We start from the raw sequence: 17,150 nt of genomic DNA, 5'->3' as shown, positions 1-17,150 counted from the left end.
AGAGATATATAACATCTTGAAAATCACACAGTTCCAGTGCTGGAAGGGGTTCTTCAAGGCCACACAGTTCACCTATTTCTCCAACATTTGAGTCTTTTTAATGGTTTGCATAGTAAGTTTCACCTCTGATTGAATTCTTCCAGTGATGGACATCTCACTGTCTTATAAGGTATCCCATTCCTTTGTGAGACAGCTCTTCTTATTAGAAGGCCCGTTCCTTACGTGGAGCTGAACTCTAGTTCTCTGCAAAGTGTGTCTTCTGGTTCTAGTCTTGTCCTCTGGAGGCAGAGAGCATGGTGTTAAGGCAAGGGCATAAGCTGTTGAGTCATCTTATGATTCAGTATAACCTACCAATTGGCACTTGAGCAAAAGAACCCCATCTCTCCCAACCTCAGTCTTTGTATCAGTCAAAGTGGTGCTACCTCCCTGGCTTCAGTTAATTTGAGGACAAAATGAGATAGTGAAAAGAAAAAGGACATGTTAGATCCATATATACTGATATAGAAAGATGATTTTGGCATATTGTCAACTGGAAAAAAAAAACAGGTTTCAGAGGAAATAAAGAAGCATAAAAAGATTGGGAAATTGGGTGAGAAATAGAGCAATCTTAAGAGTGGCCATCTCTGGTGGGTGTGACTGGCACAGCTTGTCACTCAGATGTTCCATTCTGCCATGATGGTTAAAACATTTTTTTTTAAATGTGTCATATTTAGAATCACAAAAAATAGTCAGGACTTTCCATTTTAGAAAGAAAAAGATGAAATATCCAGAACATTTTATGTCCAAAAATGGAGACCACCTGTATCAATTGTGGTGCTTCTCTCCTTGCAGGATATCTGAATATTCAAGACATATCCCAAAAGGATTTTGTGCCAGTATTTATCTGCAAAAAATGGCTCCAAACATCTAAAACAACAAGAAAATCAGTGGTTGCTTTAGGTCCTGACCAGTCTGCCTCAGGGCCTTTGCATTTGCTGCATGTATTATATTAACTGGGCAGGCACACCTGAAACACAGCCCTTCACAAACACACTTACATGTCATGGGCAGAGATGCTATGAAGTGGGGAGTGAGGTTTGAGTGGGAACTTCATGAGTGGTCATTTTATTGATAAATATCCTGCCAGGATGATAGCATTTGCTTCCTGATGCTACCTCCCGTGTTTGGAGACTCACAAAGGAATACCTGAGTGACAGGGCCTCCCAAACATGCTTTATATCTTCCCCTAGGTGACATGTTGAGTCTTTGGAAGCACATTGTATATATGGATTTTTAAAAATAAAAGCAGCAAATGACAAGCCAAATATGTTAAGTTATAATCGAACATCTGTGTGTCCCTACAGTATGCCAGGTGCTGTGAGGAAAATCAATCACTGTGAGTCTTGCCCTCAAGAAGCTTGTGCCAAGCAGATAGACACAAGTCCCGAATCAGAGCATGCAGATGATGTTTCAGGACCACTTTGCGCTGAGCCTGAAGGGAAGAATAGGATTCCTTGAGACAGAAGCAGTGAAGAATGCTCTGAGCTGAGGGATTTGCAAGAGTAAATGAGTGAAAGCAAGGAAGTTAGTGAAGCAGAGAATACATCAGGGGCACCGGGCGCAGTGGCTCAAGCCTGTAATCCCAGCACTTTGGGAGGTCGAGGCGGGTGGATCATGAGGTCAAGAGATCAAGACCATCCTGGTCAACATGGTGAAACCCCATCTCTACTAAAAAAATACAAAAAATTAGCTGGGCATGGTGGCGCATGCCTGTAATCCCAGCTACTCAGGAGGCTGAGGCAGGAGAATTGCCTGAACCCAGGAGGCGGAGGTTGCAGTGAGCCGAGATCGCGCCATTGCACTCCAGCCTGGGTAACAAGAGCGAAACTCTGCCTCAAAAAGAAAAAAAAAAGGCCGGGCGCAGTGGCTCATGCCTGTAATCCCAGCACTTTGGGAGGCCGAGGCAGGTGGATCACGAGGTCAGGAGATCGAGACCATCCTGGCCAACATGGTGAAACCCCATATCTACTAAAAAACAACACACAAAAATTAGCTGGGCGTGGTGGCGCATGCCTGTAATCCCAGCTACTTGGGAGGCTGAGGCAGGAGAATTGCTTGAACCCAGGAGGCGGAGGTTGCAGTGAGCCGAGATTGCGCCATTGCACTCCAGCCTGGTGCCTGGCGATGGAGCAAGACTCTGTCTCAAAAAAAAATAAAAATAAAAATAAAAATACAACAGGGGCAGGGCACGGCTGAAATGAGAGATGGATCTGAAAAGATTGACTCTGGCCATCCCTAAGAGGCCTGAAATGTTACCACATGACATCAGTAGACCTGTGCTGTAGCACCGGTAGTGTGGATGGGATGAGAGGTGAGGGATTAGAAACCAGAAGACCCGTGCACATCAGATTAGTCCCATGTGTGGACATTTTATAAGTGGCTGAAGATCCCCATGCAGAAGCAGAGGGAAGAGACCTTGAATGGGAGGTTTCAAAATATTTGGTGTTGGATTGGGTTGGGGTGTTTTGCATGGGGAGGGGGCGGTGGTTGAAGGAGGTGGTAAAGAAAGTTCTGACATATGTTCAGCTTTCTCTTCCTGTGCACTCAGCAGGAAAATTTCCCCCAGGAGAACACTTTTGCCCTTTAACAAATATGAAACTGACAGGCCGACACTGTTGCTGAAGTGGAAGGGTTTTTTTTTTTCTTTTTTAATAACACCTTAAACGATAGTCATGGAAGCCAGCATCCTAAATGAAACACATGTTGCTCTGCGACACCTGACAACCTGATATAATTTAAGAGCAGCTACCAGAAACCCACAACTGGAATTGCCCATGAATCTGCTCCCCTGGATGGGCCCCAACTGGATGAAAAAGTGAAGTGGGCTGAGTCCAAAGGGCCTGGTCTTTTCTTCTCTTTTGTAGCTGATTGGTGGGGAGTCACTTTCAGAAAACAGAGGTGGCTGTAATTAACTTGATAGGGGTGGTTTCTGGAGTGTCTTTTTCATTGTCTGATTATTAAACAGATTTATGGCCCTGCCCACCGCTGAAAAGGGACCAAGGCATTTAGTTGAAATTAAAAGTGCAGACAGGGCTGCCTGTTTAGATAATAGCATCTCTTTTTTAATAGATTACTCATCTTCTGCAAAATAGGAGAGAGGAGTTAATTTGTGTGATGAAGTGCTTTCTATTTCTGGGAGCTGGCTGGTGGATGTGATTGCTTGAAGAAGGAGAATAATTCATTCTTAAAATCACCAAAGGCATGTTCAGGCCAAATACCTGCACCCCGAGGAGTAGGCTAATTTGTAACATGATGCCTAAGAGCAGAGGGGCCTGTGGTTTCAAAGCAAATGTTTGGGGAAGGTGTACAGTCTTTGTTTAGGTTGCAGGTCATTCCAACCATTCATTTTTGGAAAAAGGCCAGAGAAATAAACTTAACATGTTAATCTAAGCCATCAGTCCAGGAGGACTTGATTGTTCAGGGGTGGTGAAAAGAGGCGGACTGGCGCTTGAATTCCAGAGAAGCCACCGTGAGCTGTTTGACCTTGGCAGTAATCTAGAGTCCCCTGAAAGAACCCACGTGCACAAAACCATCATCAGGGAGGGCATTCAACTTAACCGAACACTTGGTGGAAGAGGCAGAGAACACAAATAGGGTATGTGTTTACATATATCGAGTATGTGCTTACATCCCATACTCTATAGCAGCCCACTCACAATCTCACTACACATTCCTGCTCTCCCAAACCCCCTAGGCCACATTGCTGGGGGGACTGTCTGCCCTCTCACCCTTCCTTCCACACAACACTCAGCCTTACTAGATCCTCTCTCCTGGTTCCTAAATCCCCCCCCCCCAAAATTTATTTTGTTAATGGAACATGCCCATTAGTTAGCATCTCACCCAAACTCCTCTTACCATGCTGTCAGCTGCTACCCAAAACCACTTACAGGCAATACACTATTCTTCCCAAGCCGAACTCCAGTGAAAGGAATTGTCTCCATCTCTTTGCTTGCCACTGCACTGACTTGTCCAGGAAAGCATGCATATCAAGAGCAGATTGTACTCGTTTTGGTTGAAACTCCACCAGCATTTGTTTGCTGTTTTAGACAATCATGTCATCAACAGCAGTGCCGCTTAGGATACTTGAGCTGCCAGCCATGTCTGTTAGGTAAAATAATGTGTAGTCAAATATATGGTACCTACAAGTATGAGCATTTGGCTTCTCTGTCTTCTCTTAGTCAGCCTAAGCATTTGTGTTGAAATACATACTACTTTCTTCTTTCTTCTTTACATCACAGTTGGGTCATTATTAAAATTTTTTGGAAATGGGTGTTAGGCAGGCCATATTATTTATTAATTTTATTTTAAGATATTAAAGGGTACCATACAAAACAGCTGTTTCATAAAGGGGCGTTGAGTTGGGGAGGGTTGAAAACCCCTGAATTTTCCTTTGAGCTGGAGCTACAAAGTGAAATTAAAAATTTAAAAAAGAAAAGAAAATTCTTGAATTAGAGGGTGAGTCATCCAGATGTTAAATCTATGTTGGTCTTTGACAAAGGAGGTTAGGTCCAGTTCCCTCAAATCTGCTGTGTCCTTGATGTTTTCCAGCTGCTAAGACAGTAGGCCCATAGATACCAAAAGCTCTGATACAACCTTTTCCTGGCAGCTCTTATGGTGGTAGTAAAGACACCTAAACTAGATCCTCTGGAGTCTTTGGGAGAGGGAAATTGGCTATTTGGGAATAACCACTTCCTCCACCTATTGGTACTTGAGAGATATCAAGTCAACAGAAAATAATTCTGGTAATGATCTATTGAAGTAAGCAATGCAATGTTAGTCCTGTTTATAGAACCCTGGGCACCAATAGCAATGGTAACCATGGTATGTCATGCAGAGTACTACCCTTGGGTCAGGGGCTGTGACAGAGGACGAACTGTCTCAGGATCAAGTGGGCCACCTTGTAACATTTTAGGTTCTAGGCTGTGCCCTAGGCCAGCATTTTTCAGATGGCAGGAGTAGACCCACTGGAAGGTCACAAAATCTGTTTATATGGTCATCATATCTAGGATTTTAACAAAAATGGAATGCGAGAGGATAGAATAGAAAAAAAAATGTATCCCAGTGAATCACACCTTGTATTTCAGTTATATGTATGTGTATACATTTGTATGAATTTGTTCCAGGTCACGATATAAAATGTATTTCTTCCTATGAGTCACAGTCAAAGGCTTGAAAGCCACTGTTCTCAGACCTATAGAATCAGAATCTACGAGACTACCTCAGTGTCTATGTGGAAACCAGTTTCCCGGGAGGTTCTTAGGGCTGAGGTTTGAGAACCTTTGCTTTGAGCCCTATCAGAAGATGCGTTCATCTGTCAGACCTTGTCTCACTAGAAGGCAAGAGGAGGGAAACAGAGCAGCCAGGCTATGTGGGAACCACTGTGAGCCTGAGGGCTGTGCTCAGAGGCAGGAGCAGGGATGGGAGGACACCAAGCCAGCACCCACCTGCTCACAGGTTTACTGGGGTGGGAGGCAGAATAGTCTTGGCTTCCTTACAGCACTTCAGTTTTTCCATTATTCTGGCAGGAAACGTGGAATTCTGGTTTTGATCATTTAGAGTTCCTAATATGATCAAGATGGCCTAGGTTGATTTTTCTGAACTTACCTTCTGCATAATGTCACATCAGTGATCCTCAAACTTTAGCATGCCTAAAAATCAGGGGAGAGCTTGTTAAAATCCGGCTTAGTGGGCCCCACCCATCTACTTCAGTAGGTTTAAGGTGAGGCCTAAGAATGGGCATTTCTACTAAATTCCCAAATAATGCTGATGCATCTGGTCTGGAACCACATTTTGAAAACCAGTATGTGAGATCACCAGAAAGGAATGTACCCCACACAGCTCCTGGCACTGCAGGAGCTCAGTGAACACTTTCCTGGTTAAACTGGACTGAATTCTCAGCAGAGATGCTCTAGCTGTGGTGCAAGAAATGGCTAATTGATATCGAATTGTATGCTTTAAATGAGTGAATTGCGTAATATGATGAATTATCTCCGTAAAGTTGTTATCAAAAAGAAGAGGGGGAGGAAGGGAAGGGAAAAAAAGAAATGATCGGCTTTCCAAGCTGCATATTGAAAGTGTCTATTATGCCTGAGATTGTCTTGTGAGTGGACTCATATCAAAGGAGGACAAAGGTCTACTGGTTGAACTCTGAGGTTCCTTTCAACTCTGCCACTGTCTAACATTCCTCCTGGGGCTCTGAGCCAGAAAATGTATGTCTTTCCTGAAGGGCTGGTCTGTTTCCCTTTTCCAAACAGTAACTAATGCTTAAATGCCTGTGCTTTTTACCTGCTAAAACCCATCCTCGTATAAACATAGCTTTCCTTCCCAACCTGTCTTTTTAATTTTCCTGCTGTTTGTATTTACCTGTCTACAAGTTTTTCAAGCAAGGGAAAGCCTTGGACATCCTAGAGGATTAGGGTTGGAAACTGGTATTTACTAGGCAGAATAGAAAGACCAAGGGCATTGAGAGGTGGTGTAGTTGCATGGTGAATAATAACAACTTTGGAATCAGAAATACCTGGTATGATTCTCCACTGTCGCCTACCAGCTGTCTGAACATAGATTCACATAGAACTTTTCTCAAACTCAGTTTCTCTTTGTCTAAGAAAGTCTCTCTCTCTCTTTTTGTTTTTGTTTTTTTTTTTTTAGACAGAGTTTTGCTCTTGTTGCCCAGGCTGGAGTGCAGTGGCGCAATCTTGGCTCACCGCAACCTCCACCTCCCGGATTCTTGCTTGAACTCCTGCCTCAGCCTCCTGAGTAGCTGGAACTACAGGTGCATGCCACCACACCCAGGTAATTTTTGTATTTTTAGTAGAGATGGGGTTTCACCATGTTGGCCAGGATGGTCTCAATCTCTTGACCCTGTGATCCACTCACCTCGGCCTCCCAAAGTGCTGGGATTACAGGCATGAGCCACCACACCCAGCCTAAGAAAGTCTTAATGTGGCTGCCTCCTAGAGTTGTCACAAGAATGAAATGAGACCAAGCACGGTGGCTCATGCCTATAATCCCAGCACTTTGGGAGGCTGATACAGGTGGATCACTTGAGATCAGGAGTTCGTGACCAGCCTGGCCAACATGATGAAACCTTGTCTCTACAAAAAATACAAAAATTAGCTGGGCATGGTGGTACAGGTCTGTAATCCCAGCTATATGGGAGGCTGAGGCAGGAGAATTGCTCGAACCCAGGAAGCAGAGGCAGCATTGAACCAAGATGGCATCACTGCACTCCAGCCTGGGCAACAAAGTGAGACCTCATCTCAAAAAAAAAAAAAAAAAAAAGTATGAAATGAGGCAATGTGTTTGACACACAGCACAGGGCCTAGACACATGGTAAGCATCCAACAGAAATCATGACAAGGATGATAAAGGTGAGGGCCCACCTCATCTTAACATTTCACTTGGCTGGAAACACCAGAGTAGCAAAACAGGATAAAGGATGATGCTACTGTTTACTGACATGTGCCCTCCTCTCTCTCCAAATGGATTGCCAGTACCTTGTAATACACCAAGATTTACAAGTGAATAAATCCATCCCAGAAAACAGATAAACTATGGCACTTTAAGAACAGAAGCCAGGCAGAACTAAGACATGACAAAACCTGGAACACCTACAGGCCCCAAAGCCAGCCCAAGCCTCTGCATGGTTGGCAGCACCCCAGGGGCCCGAGAACCGACGCGGGGATGCTGCTGACTCATCTGGTTGGTGGCCCCCTCCCCACTTCCCTCCTGCTGCCCCTCCTCCTCTTCCTTCCCGGGCCGCTCCGTGTGGCGCTCTCCTGCCAGTCAGTGTACCAGAGCATCTGGGAGATCTTCGGGGACAGCAGAGCTCCTCTACTTCTGGTGCCCCTCCGTGGTATTTCTGCAAGGCTCGGTGCCATCAGAGAGTGAAACTCTGAAATATTCCACTTGGGAATTAATATGATGACAGAGAGTAGTGAAGATTCCTGAACAAGCCAAACTATATCTGAGTCCTGTCGTCAGCACATAACTTGTTAGCTGTGTATCCTTGGACAAGAAGTGTTTTCTGGACTTGACGTCTCTTGTCTTGAAGTGATGGTGTTGAACTGGGACCTGTTTCCCTCACAGGGTTGTGAAAATCAGATGAGATGAAGGTTCACAGATGCCTCTGGCTTGGGCGCTAGGCACAAGGGACACCCTGGTGAGAGAAGCAGTCACAGAACTTGCCCTCATAAGCTTAGGGTTGAGTGACAGATGAATTACACAGATAAGCAGTATGATCTGAGCTGAGCGCCTTGAAAAATGAGTCCCAGGGCTCTGCAAGGGGCTGACGCAGGAAGCTGCTGTGGTTTGGGTGCATCAAGAAGGGCTTTGTGGGGAGTTGAAGTTTGCACTGGGATCTGAAGGATGAGCAGGAGTTAACTGGGAGGAATCGGGTGGAGGCCTTGGGATGGCCACCAATCCAGGCAGAAGGACTGGCATGGGCAGAGACCCTGAGGCTGAGGGAGACATTATGGGACTTTTGAACACCAGAAAGAAGATGGTAGGGGAAGGAGCATCGTGGAGGGAGAGGGCAAGATAAGGCTGGAGAAGGAACAGAGACTGACTACGCACACCTTGTCGTACGACCCTGAGTAGGGATAGTGGACCTTCTTCCAAGAGCCAGGGGAAGCTATTGAAGGGTCTAATTTTTTTGTTGTTTGTTTTTTTGAGACAGAGTCTCACTCTGTCGCCCAGGCTAGAGTGCAGTGACACAATCTCTGCTCACTGCCACCTCCTCAGCCTTCTGAGTAGCTGGGACTACAGGTGCGTGCCACCACGCCCGGCTAATTTTTGTATTTTTAGTGGAGGCAGGGTTTCACCATATTGGGCAGGCTGGTCTCGAACCCCTGACTTTGTGATCCACATGCCACAGTCTCAAAGTGCTGGGATTACAAGTGTGAGAAGGGTTTAAATTTAAGCAGGAGAGTAGAAGAGTGACAAGATGCAATGTACTGCTCCTTTTAAAGACTGCTTGAACTGCTACAAACAGACTAGACTGCCGAGCGGTGAGCCCTGGCTAGTGCAGTAGGCCATGGAATGTTCCAGACCAGGCACAACAGAGGATGCCAGCGGGCTGCATTCCTGCCGGTGTATGAGAACCTTTTTCCTGCCAGGTCACTGTCACAGTGCCAGTGCATGAGAATCTTACCATTCCAATCTGAATTTCCTAGGGCTGCTGTAACAGAGAACCAAAAACTGGGTGGCTTAAAACAGAGGTTCATTCTCTCACAGTTTCGGAGCCTACAAGTCCAAAATCAAAGTGTCCTGCTGTCTCTGAAGGATCGAGAGGATTCTGTGCCTCTTCCCAGCTTCTGGTATTGCTGGCAAGCCTTGGCATTCCTTGGCCCGTAGACTCATTACTCCTGTCTCTGCTTCCATCATCACAGTATCCTCCCTGTGTGTCTGGGTCCAGATTTCTCTCTTCTTAAAAATATACCAGCCATTGGATGAGTGCCCACCCTAATCCAGTGTGACCTCATCTTCACATAACTACATCTGCAAAGACCCTGTTTTCATATAAAGCCACATCCACAACTACCAGGGGTTAGGACTTCAATGTATCTTTTGGGAGGACATGATTCAAGCCACAATAACTCCTCCTTGTGCCTCAACCCACCTGGTAGAACCATCATTGGAATCCTAAGAGCCCTTCAGACCAGATGGGAGGGAGAGGCTCCAATTTAAGACAGGAGCTCAGAGAGCCACAGGCCCCAGACATGCCACAGTGTGTGTGAGTGAGTGTGTGTGTGTGTGTGTGTGTGTGTGTGTGTGCGTGTGTGCACGTGCACGCATGCACACATGCACTCAGGGCAGCATATAGAGAAAGGACTGTGGGAAGTGTGGGGTCCTGAGTTCTAACCTCACTCAGACCTCACCAGCTGAAAGAGTTGGGGCAAGGCTTTCCATTCCCTAGGTCTCAGTTTCCAGTAATATCAGAAGTGATGTTACCTGCCTGCCCCATCCTCCTTGCCTCGGCTCTGAGGGGTCTAGGGGGATAATCAAGAAGATACTGAGAAGATATTGCCTGCCCAACATTGAGATAACTTACTGAGAGGGTTCTTGGGAGAGGAACAAGTGTTAGACGAGTTGAAGTTGTTACATCCTTCTCCGTGAATCTCCTGAGCTCTTCTCTTACTGGTTGGTGGTTACAAGTACAGACTCCATTTGCATCTGGATCATCCCATGGGCAGGGACAGAGATGAAACAAGAGACACCAGGATGAGACCGGGCACGGTGGCTCACACCTATAATCCCAGCACTTTGGGAGGCCGAGGTGGGTGGATCACGAGGTCAAGAGATCGAGACCATTCTGGTCAACATGGTGAAACCCTGTCTCTACTAAAAGTACAAAAATTAGCTGGGCATGGTGGCGCACGCCTGTAGTCCCAGCAACTTGGGAGGCTGAGGCAGGAGAATTGCTTGAACCCAGGAGGCAAAGGTTGCGGTGAGCCGAGATCGCTCCACTGCACTCCAGCCTGGGTAACAAGAGCGAAACTCCGTCTCAAAAAAAAAAAAAAAGAGACACCAGGATGAATGGTGGGTCCATGGGACGTTCATCATTCTATTCTACTTTTTAAAAATATGTTTGCAGTTATTCTTAATGTTGACAGTTTAGCAAGGAAAACTACAGGCTCTGGAACCAAATTGCCTGGGTCTTCATCCTGTCACTTACTATGTGGACCTTGGAAAAGTTACTTAACTTCTCTCTGCCCCCAGTTTCCTCATCAGCAAAACGAGGGTACTAATCAGTGACTAGCTTCATAGAGTTTTTGTGAATATTAAAGGATTAAACAGGTGTAAAGCTTCTGGGGCTGTGGTTCGAGTGAGTGCTAAAAACGTGTTAGCCATTGTTTGGAGAAAGTAAGCACCAAAGCACTGCGTGCTGCTGTGCTCAGGTCATCACTGTGAGCTTCATGGAATCACATTCAGCTCTGGAGATCTGCTAAGTCATGCCTGCTACTTGGAATCTGAGTCTAGGTTTTCTGAAGCAGATCCTGGGACAGTGCAAATAGTTTATTTGAGAGGAGATGCCAGGAAATATCAGGAAGGAAGTAGGGAAGTGAGAACGGGAAGGGGGGGCACCAGGAAGAGTGGCCGTGACCAGCAGCACTGTGGGCAGCTCTGCATGGTCCACTGGGAATTCTGGGAGCCAGCATGGAGCATGTGCTCAGGGTCATCCCACCTGAGGGGCGAGGGAGCTCGGGGGTCTTTGGGTGAGGTCCGATACATGGAGCTAGGCAGCCCCTGGGGCAGAATGACAGATGCTGGCAGGTGGCACACAGGTAGGCATGAGACCAAATGCAGGGGGGGTGTGGGTGGGGTGCCAGATGCATGTGCCACAGAAACCATCTGTCAGCTCTCTGATAAGTGCTCCTCTAACACCTGTGTAAAGCCTTACATTTAGGGGCGCTCCCACCTTCAGAATCAGCCTCAGTGTCGTTTGGATGATTCTGAGTCATCATTAAATTAGGAGTAATAAAGACAAAAACATTTCTGTGCTGTTTACAATCAGGGCAGCCCCTAGAATAGGGATTATGAGTATGTGGCATTAGGGACTCTGTGTCAGACACTGAGGCATATCTTCTCAGTCCTGGCGATTTCATACTGAGTCAGGATAGAGCTTCAGAATCTTTCTTAACAGAGCTTTAGGTGTCCATTCCAAACCCATCAATGTAGGCACTTTGGTGAAGCCAGGTTGTCAGCCCTGCCTTAGGACTTATGAAGCTGGGGGAAATCTGAGGCTGGTAAGAGCTCTGAGCTAGGTTAGAAACCTTCTGTGTCAAGGACCCACTGTGTGATTCTAGGTAAGACATTTAACTTCTCTGGCTATCCCTGCTCTTCTGGGGAGAATGAAGGAACTGAACTGACTAAAGCAAGGCAGACATGAGGTTTGGTGCAGTAGGAAGAGCCTGCTCTTTTACAATCAGGCCGGGTGTCTCAGACTGTGGCGTCATCATTTATAAACTATGCTCCTTGCGCAGGTCACATCACCCACTCTGCACCTTGTTATCTTCTTCTGTAGTGCCCAGTCTGTGGTAGTGCTGTGGGTATCAGAGATAATGTATGTGAGCCGGGGCTCAGTAATTGTTCCCTGTAATTGTCATCATAATTACCATCATCTTCATTTAAAGTCCCTCCCAGCTCTAAAACTCTATGACTGTGAAATGTCCTCATCCAGGAAGACAGGGTGGTAAAATAGGGCAACGGCCCTGATTTTGTGTAAATGCACCATCTAATAAGGACAGGAGGAGCATAATTGCCGCTAAATAATTGCTCTGACTTTACCACAAGCTGTCAGAAGGCCTTAATTGGTCACTCCGTAATGGCTGTGGCCATCTGCATTCGGGGTGATTTAGCGATGGGGCTCTGCCCAAGCGGGGCCCTCCATGATTAGAGTCGGCTGGGGTGATATTTCTTCCTCTGATGGGAGTAGTGGTGTGTGGTACGGAGATTATCTCATTCTCGTTGTAATGACCTACCGGTTGAACCCAGCCAAGAAGAAGTGGTGGTCACAGACAATGATTATGGATTTTTTTCTTTTTTTGAAGATAGTGTTCCTGCCCGAACAGCAGCCTATTTGGAATGTGATCATGCCTCTTGCTATCTTATCTTGTTGCCCAAGAAAGTCTCTTTTGGAAAGATTTAGTCCCTCAATTAGGGCAAATTGATTTCTGCTTTCCACAGAGTCACTGTTCCAAAGAGAAGTGGGAAAGGGCGAGAGAAGCCATATTCATCTTTGTGCACAAGCAAGAAGAGACCTGGAACGTTTTTTAGCCTTACAGCCTCTGGTTCTATGTATGTAGATCGTCTTTTCTCTGTGTTCTAATTTCTCCTGCCTACAAGAAATGCACTTCATCTCAATGAAGTTTCTGGTGACAAAAATCAAAATGCTAGAAGCAGTGTTTTCCTAAGTGTACCAGCACAGAAGTCATTTTTTTCATTCATTCATTCATTCATTCATTTATTCATTGACACAGGGTCTCATTCTGTCATCCAGGCTGGAGTGCAGTGGCTCAATCATGGCTCACTGCAGCCTCATTCTCCCCAGTTCAAGCAATCCCCCCCCCACCTCAGCCTCCTAAAGTGCTGGGGTTATAGGCACAGTGCCTGGCCCAAAAGTGATTTTAAGTCACACCTATAATGATTACAGGTGGTTCAGAGACTTTGCATTAAGTAACACTAGATAATTTAGAGAGAAAGCTTTCTCTTTTCGATTCTCTTTCATTCTTTTGATCACCTCAAATGGTTTTCCATAGCTCACTGCTTGACAAAGAGAAGGCAAGACCGTAAGCTCATAGTTGTGGAGAGGCAGGAGTATCTGGTAGAAATAAAAAAATCTTAACAACAAATCTTTATTTGGTGGAGATTTTTATTTATTAGCTCTTTATTAGAAATGACACCATTTTTTCATCTATGGTGTTTAAAGTTTCCTTTTAAAATAAATTTAATGAAAAGTTTAATTTTTAAAAGTGAGTTGATTTTTAAAACAACGAAGTAAATTGTAGTAAAGTAGATGAATGCAGCAAAAATCAAGATGGTAGTATATGATTGTCAGAGACTGGGGAAACGCAGCTAGAAGAAGGAAACCATGGTGTTTCCACCGCAGACCCAGGAATTTACTGGCTGTATGTTCAATCCTTATGCCTTTTCTTTTTCTTACCAATTACACTGGCTAAGAATTCTAGTGTAATATTGAATAGATGTTGTGAAAGCATACAGCTTTCTCCTGATCATAGGAGGAAAGCATCCCACATTTCATCATTAAGTATGATATATGCTGTAGGTTTCTTTTGCAGCCATACTAGAGTCTTCATAAAGGACCCCAAGCCTGATTAAAGTCAAGAGACAACAGTGCTAAGGCTGAGACATTTAGGACAAAGAGACTGTCTTTGATATTTATTCAAAACAACTTATTCAGGCTTGGGGCAGAAATCCAACCCACATTAGGATAAGCAAGGAGAGGAATTTGCTGTCTTGTGTAATAAGAGCATCTAGAAGTCTGTCTTTTCTTTTTCTTACCAATTACACTGGCTAAGAATTACACATAGGCACGTGGGTCTAGGGAACTGAAATGTCATCAGGACAATGTCTCTGTCTCTCCATTCCTTGACTCTTATTTTTATAGGTTGGCTTTAGTCTCAACATATTCCCCTACCACCTCTCATCACCTCATTTCACCAGAGATGTCACTAGTGGCTCCAAACTTATGGCCAACCAACTAGCAAAAGGAAAGGGCCTCCTTTTTCTAGTTGGAAAACATAATCCTGAAAAACATTCTCAGCACCCATTATTTGGGCCTACCAAGGCCACATGGCCATCCCTGAAACAGTCACGTGGCCAAGGGAATGGAATGCCCTGACTGGTCTGTCATTCCCCAGGGAATGGAGTCAGCCCCACCAAAGTCCGATGGATTGGGAAAGGAAGGGGCAGTGTCCCAAAGAAAAAGAAAAATATTGTTACCCGAAGATGAGGGAATGGGTCCCAGTCAGGCATAAACCACAAATACTTACACCCTTGAACAGAAGATCTCTCTGTTCCAGGTCTGGGCACCATCGCTGGACCTCTTTGAGCCTTAATTTCTCTATCTGTAGTACACACGTGATGATCCCTGCCATTCTTCACCCTGTCTGGAAGGTCTAGTGAGGCAGTGTACAGGAAAGCTGCATCTAGACTGTGAAGTGCAGTTCACATGTGAGGGCGGCGTGACAAGAATGACTACTAAGCACCTGTTCTCACCCATCTGTCCTCTTCTGTCTTGTAGAGCACCTGAAGAAGCCACTTGAAGACTACATGGCCCTTTTCCCCAGCATGAGGATTCTTCGAACCAAGAAACGGGAAGGGCTGATAAGGACCCGAATGCTGGGGGCCTCAGTGGCAACTGGGGATGTCATCACATTCTTGGATTCACACTGTGAAGCCAATGTCAACTGGCTTCCCCCATTACTCGGTAGGACAGCCCCTCCCACTTGGAGAGAGGCAAACTGTGATGAGCCAGTGCCAGCGGCCCCTCCTGCTGCAGGGAGCCATCCATGAGGCCTCCCTTGCCTGCTCGAGATGCCCCCAGCACAATGCCAGGCATCATAAGGGATTCAGAAGTTCAGGAGTGCTCAAAATTCAAATCCAGCCTGTCCTTACCTTCATTTCACAGAGAAGTTAAGACTCAGAGAGGGGAAGTGACTTTCCCAAAGTCACACAGCACATGAGCATCTAGTGACATGACTGCTTCCCTCAGATTACTTCATTTTATTGCAAAGCAAGCCCATGCTGTCTGCTGTTAATAGCCAGACTGTGGGAGACATCATCATGTCAGCTTAGAAGAGTTGCCATAGACTGTGCTGCCACTGTGAGCCAGGCAGTTATAAGCATTATCTCTAGTCTTCACAAAATCATGCAAAGTCAAAAGTATACCCCTTACGTAGTCAAAGAAACTAAGATTCTGAGATACTGAATGACTCGCTTGTCCTCTTGGGCTGTAAGTGTCAAAGTCACCATCTGTCGGGCTCCAAAGTCTATTCTCCTTCACAGCTCTACATTGCCTCCCTGTATTCACTTCCTCTTAGACAAGCGTTCCTGACAGATGTCAGGGAGGGGCAGTAGAGAGGGCAGCATGATCCAGGAGCCCTCTACCACAACCTGCAGGCAGCAGGGAGATGGGAGGACTGGAGTTTGGGTGGAACATGCCTCATAGCTGTTTGAGGAATGAGGCCTGAATCTTGAGGAGTTGGGTTTTGATGAAGGCAGTGTATTGGTCCTGACAGGCAGACACACACGCAAGAGGAACGGTCCCATTGAGACTGGGAGTCAGGTGAGAGACACAGCCAGGGCTGGAGGCAGACTGGGGAAGAGTTATCATTCTGGAGCAAAACATGAACTCCTTAAGAAGAGATGGGTAAGCTCTCCACTACAGAAAGCTTAGGGAGCAAAGAGGATTGAAGTTTAGGGCAAACTTGAGCGTGCATCAGAAGCACCTGAAAGACTGAAAACACAGATGCTGGCCCCTATCCAGAATTTCTGATCCAGGAGGCCCGGGCTGGAGCCTCGCAAGTTGCATGTCTAACCAGCTCCCAGTGAGACCAGTGCTACTGGTCCAGGGGCCACACTTTGAGAAGCACTGGTTATGGAATGCCACCATTCAGGGCTGAGAACAGAAAGCAGAACCCACACAAACACACAGAAAGATAATTCTGCAAATCTGTAACTCAGATCAGCAAGGAACTTTCTTATTAGATTCTGTGCTTCTGACCCCAAGGGTCCAGGATCTCACTGGGCTAGGAAAAGGATATAACCCAGAATTTCTGGTAAACTGTTTATTTCATTAAACCAAGAGATTTTCTGCATTTGTCTCTCATTACTGAAAGAAAAAGAAAAAAGCCTCACCGTAAATTGCCTAATTTATAGTCCTGAAGGAATAGCCCATTTGCAGGGTCATTCCGTGACTCATAAAGAGAACGAAGTGGTGGGGCTAGAAGCTGAGCGTGTAGTCTAAATAGCCCTTAACTCTGTTTCTATGGAAATATATGAGGGCAATTCTCATCATCTGCAGACATACATGGAAGAAACATCCCCTTGTTGGTTTTTTTTTTCTTTTTTGGGTTTTTTGTTGTTGTTGTTTTTTGTTTTTGCTTCTTCCAATAGAAATGTGAACCAGTGATGTAGATTTAAGAGTCTGTCCCTGCTAATATCAACAGCTGACAGCGCATCATGGCTTTTGTCTGTGAAACCATTAACACCTCCATGCATAGCTCACTCTGCCTCCTTCAGAGAACACACATTTCTGAGCCTGAGAAGGACTCAGCCCCTCAGTGGAAAGCCACTGTTGATCATCATCATCATCATCATTATCACAGCTCTAATAACCCCTTCACTTTTTCAGCCACATTGACATTTAAATTTGACCATTGCGTGGTAAAGTAGGCAGACTAGGCATTATTACCCACTGTTTGCAAACAAGAAAACTGAGAGGCAAAGAGTAAGAGAGATGCTCAGCCTTCCACGCCTGCTTCTGAGCTGCCCTTAGTAATCCTGGTCACGGAGAGCGTTGCTGAGTGCTGACTGTGTGCCGGAGGGTGCACTGAGCACCGTGACACCATCATCCCACTCACCTCGCA

At 45.7% G+C, this 17,150-nt stretch overlaps 1 protein-coding gene across 1 annotated transcript in view; it reads left to right on the top strand.

Moving 5' to 3' along the window:
* GALNT10 (polypeptide N-acetylgalactosaminyltransferase 10) overlaps positions 1-17,150 on the top strand; it is a 242,081-nt gene that overhangs the window by 183,092 nt on the left and 41,839 nt on the right. Inside the window, exon 5 of the mRNA XM_010344608.3 lies at positions 14,804-14,989. Within this exon, the coding sequence (XP_010342910.3) occupies positions 14,804-14,989 (186 nt within the window). The remainder of the gene's footprint in view (positions 1-14,803; positions 14,990-17,150) is intronic.

Source organism: Saimiri boliviensis, chromosome 1 (assembly GCF_048565385.1).
Source record: "Saimiri boliviensis isolate mSaiBol1 chromosome 1, mSaiBol1.pri, whole genome shotgun sequence".
In the NCBI taxonomy this organism is placed as follows: Eukaryota; Metazoa; Chordata; class Mammalia; order Primates; family Cebidae; genus Saimiri; species Saimiri boliviensis.
This window is presented reverse-complemented; position numbering and strand designations above follow the sequence as displayed.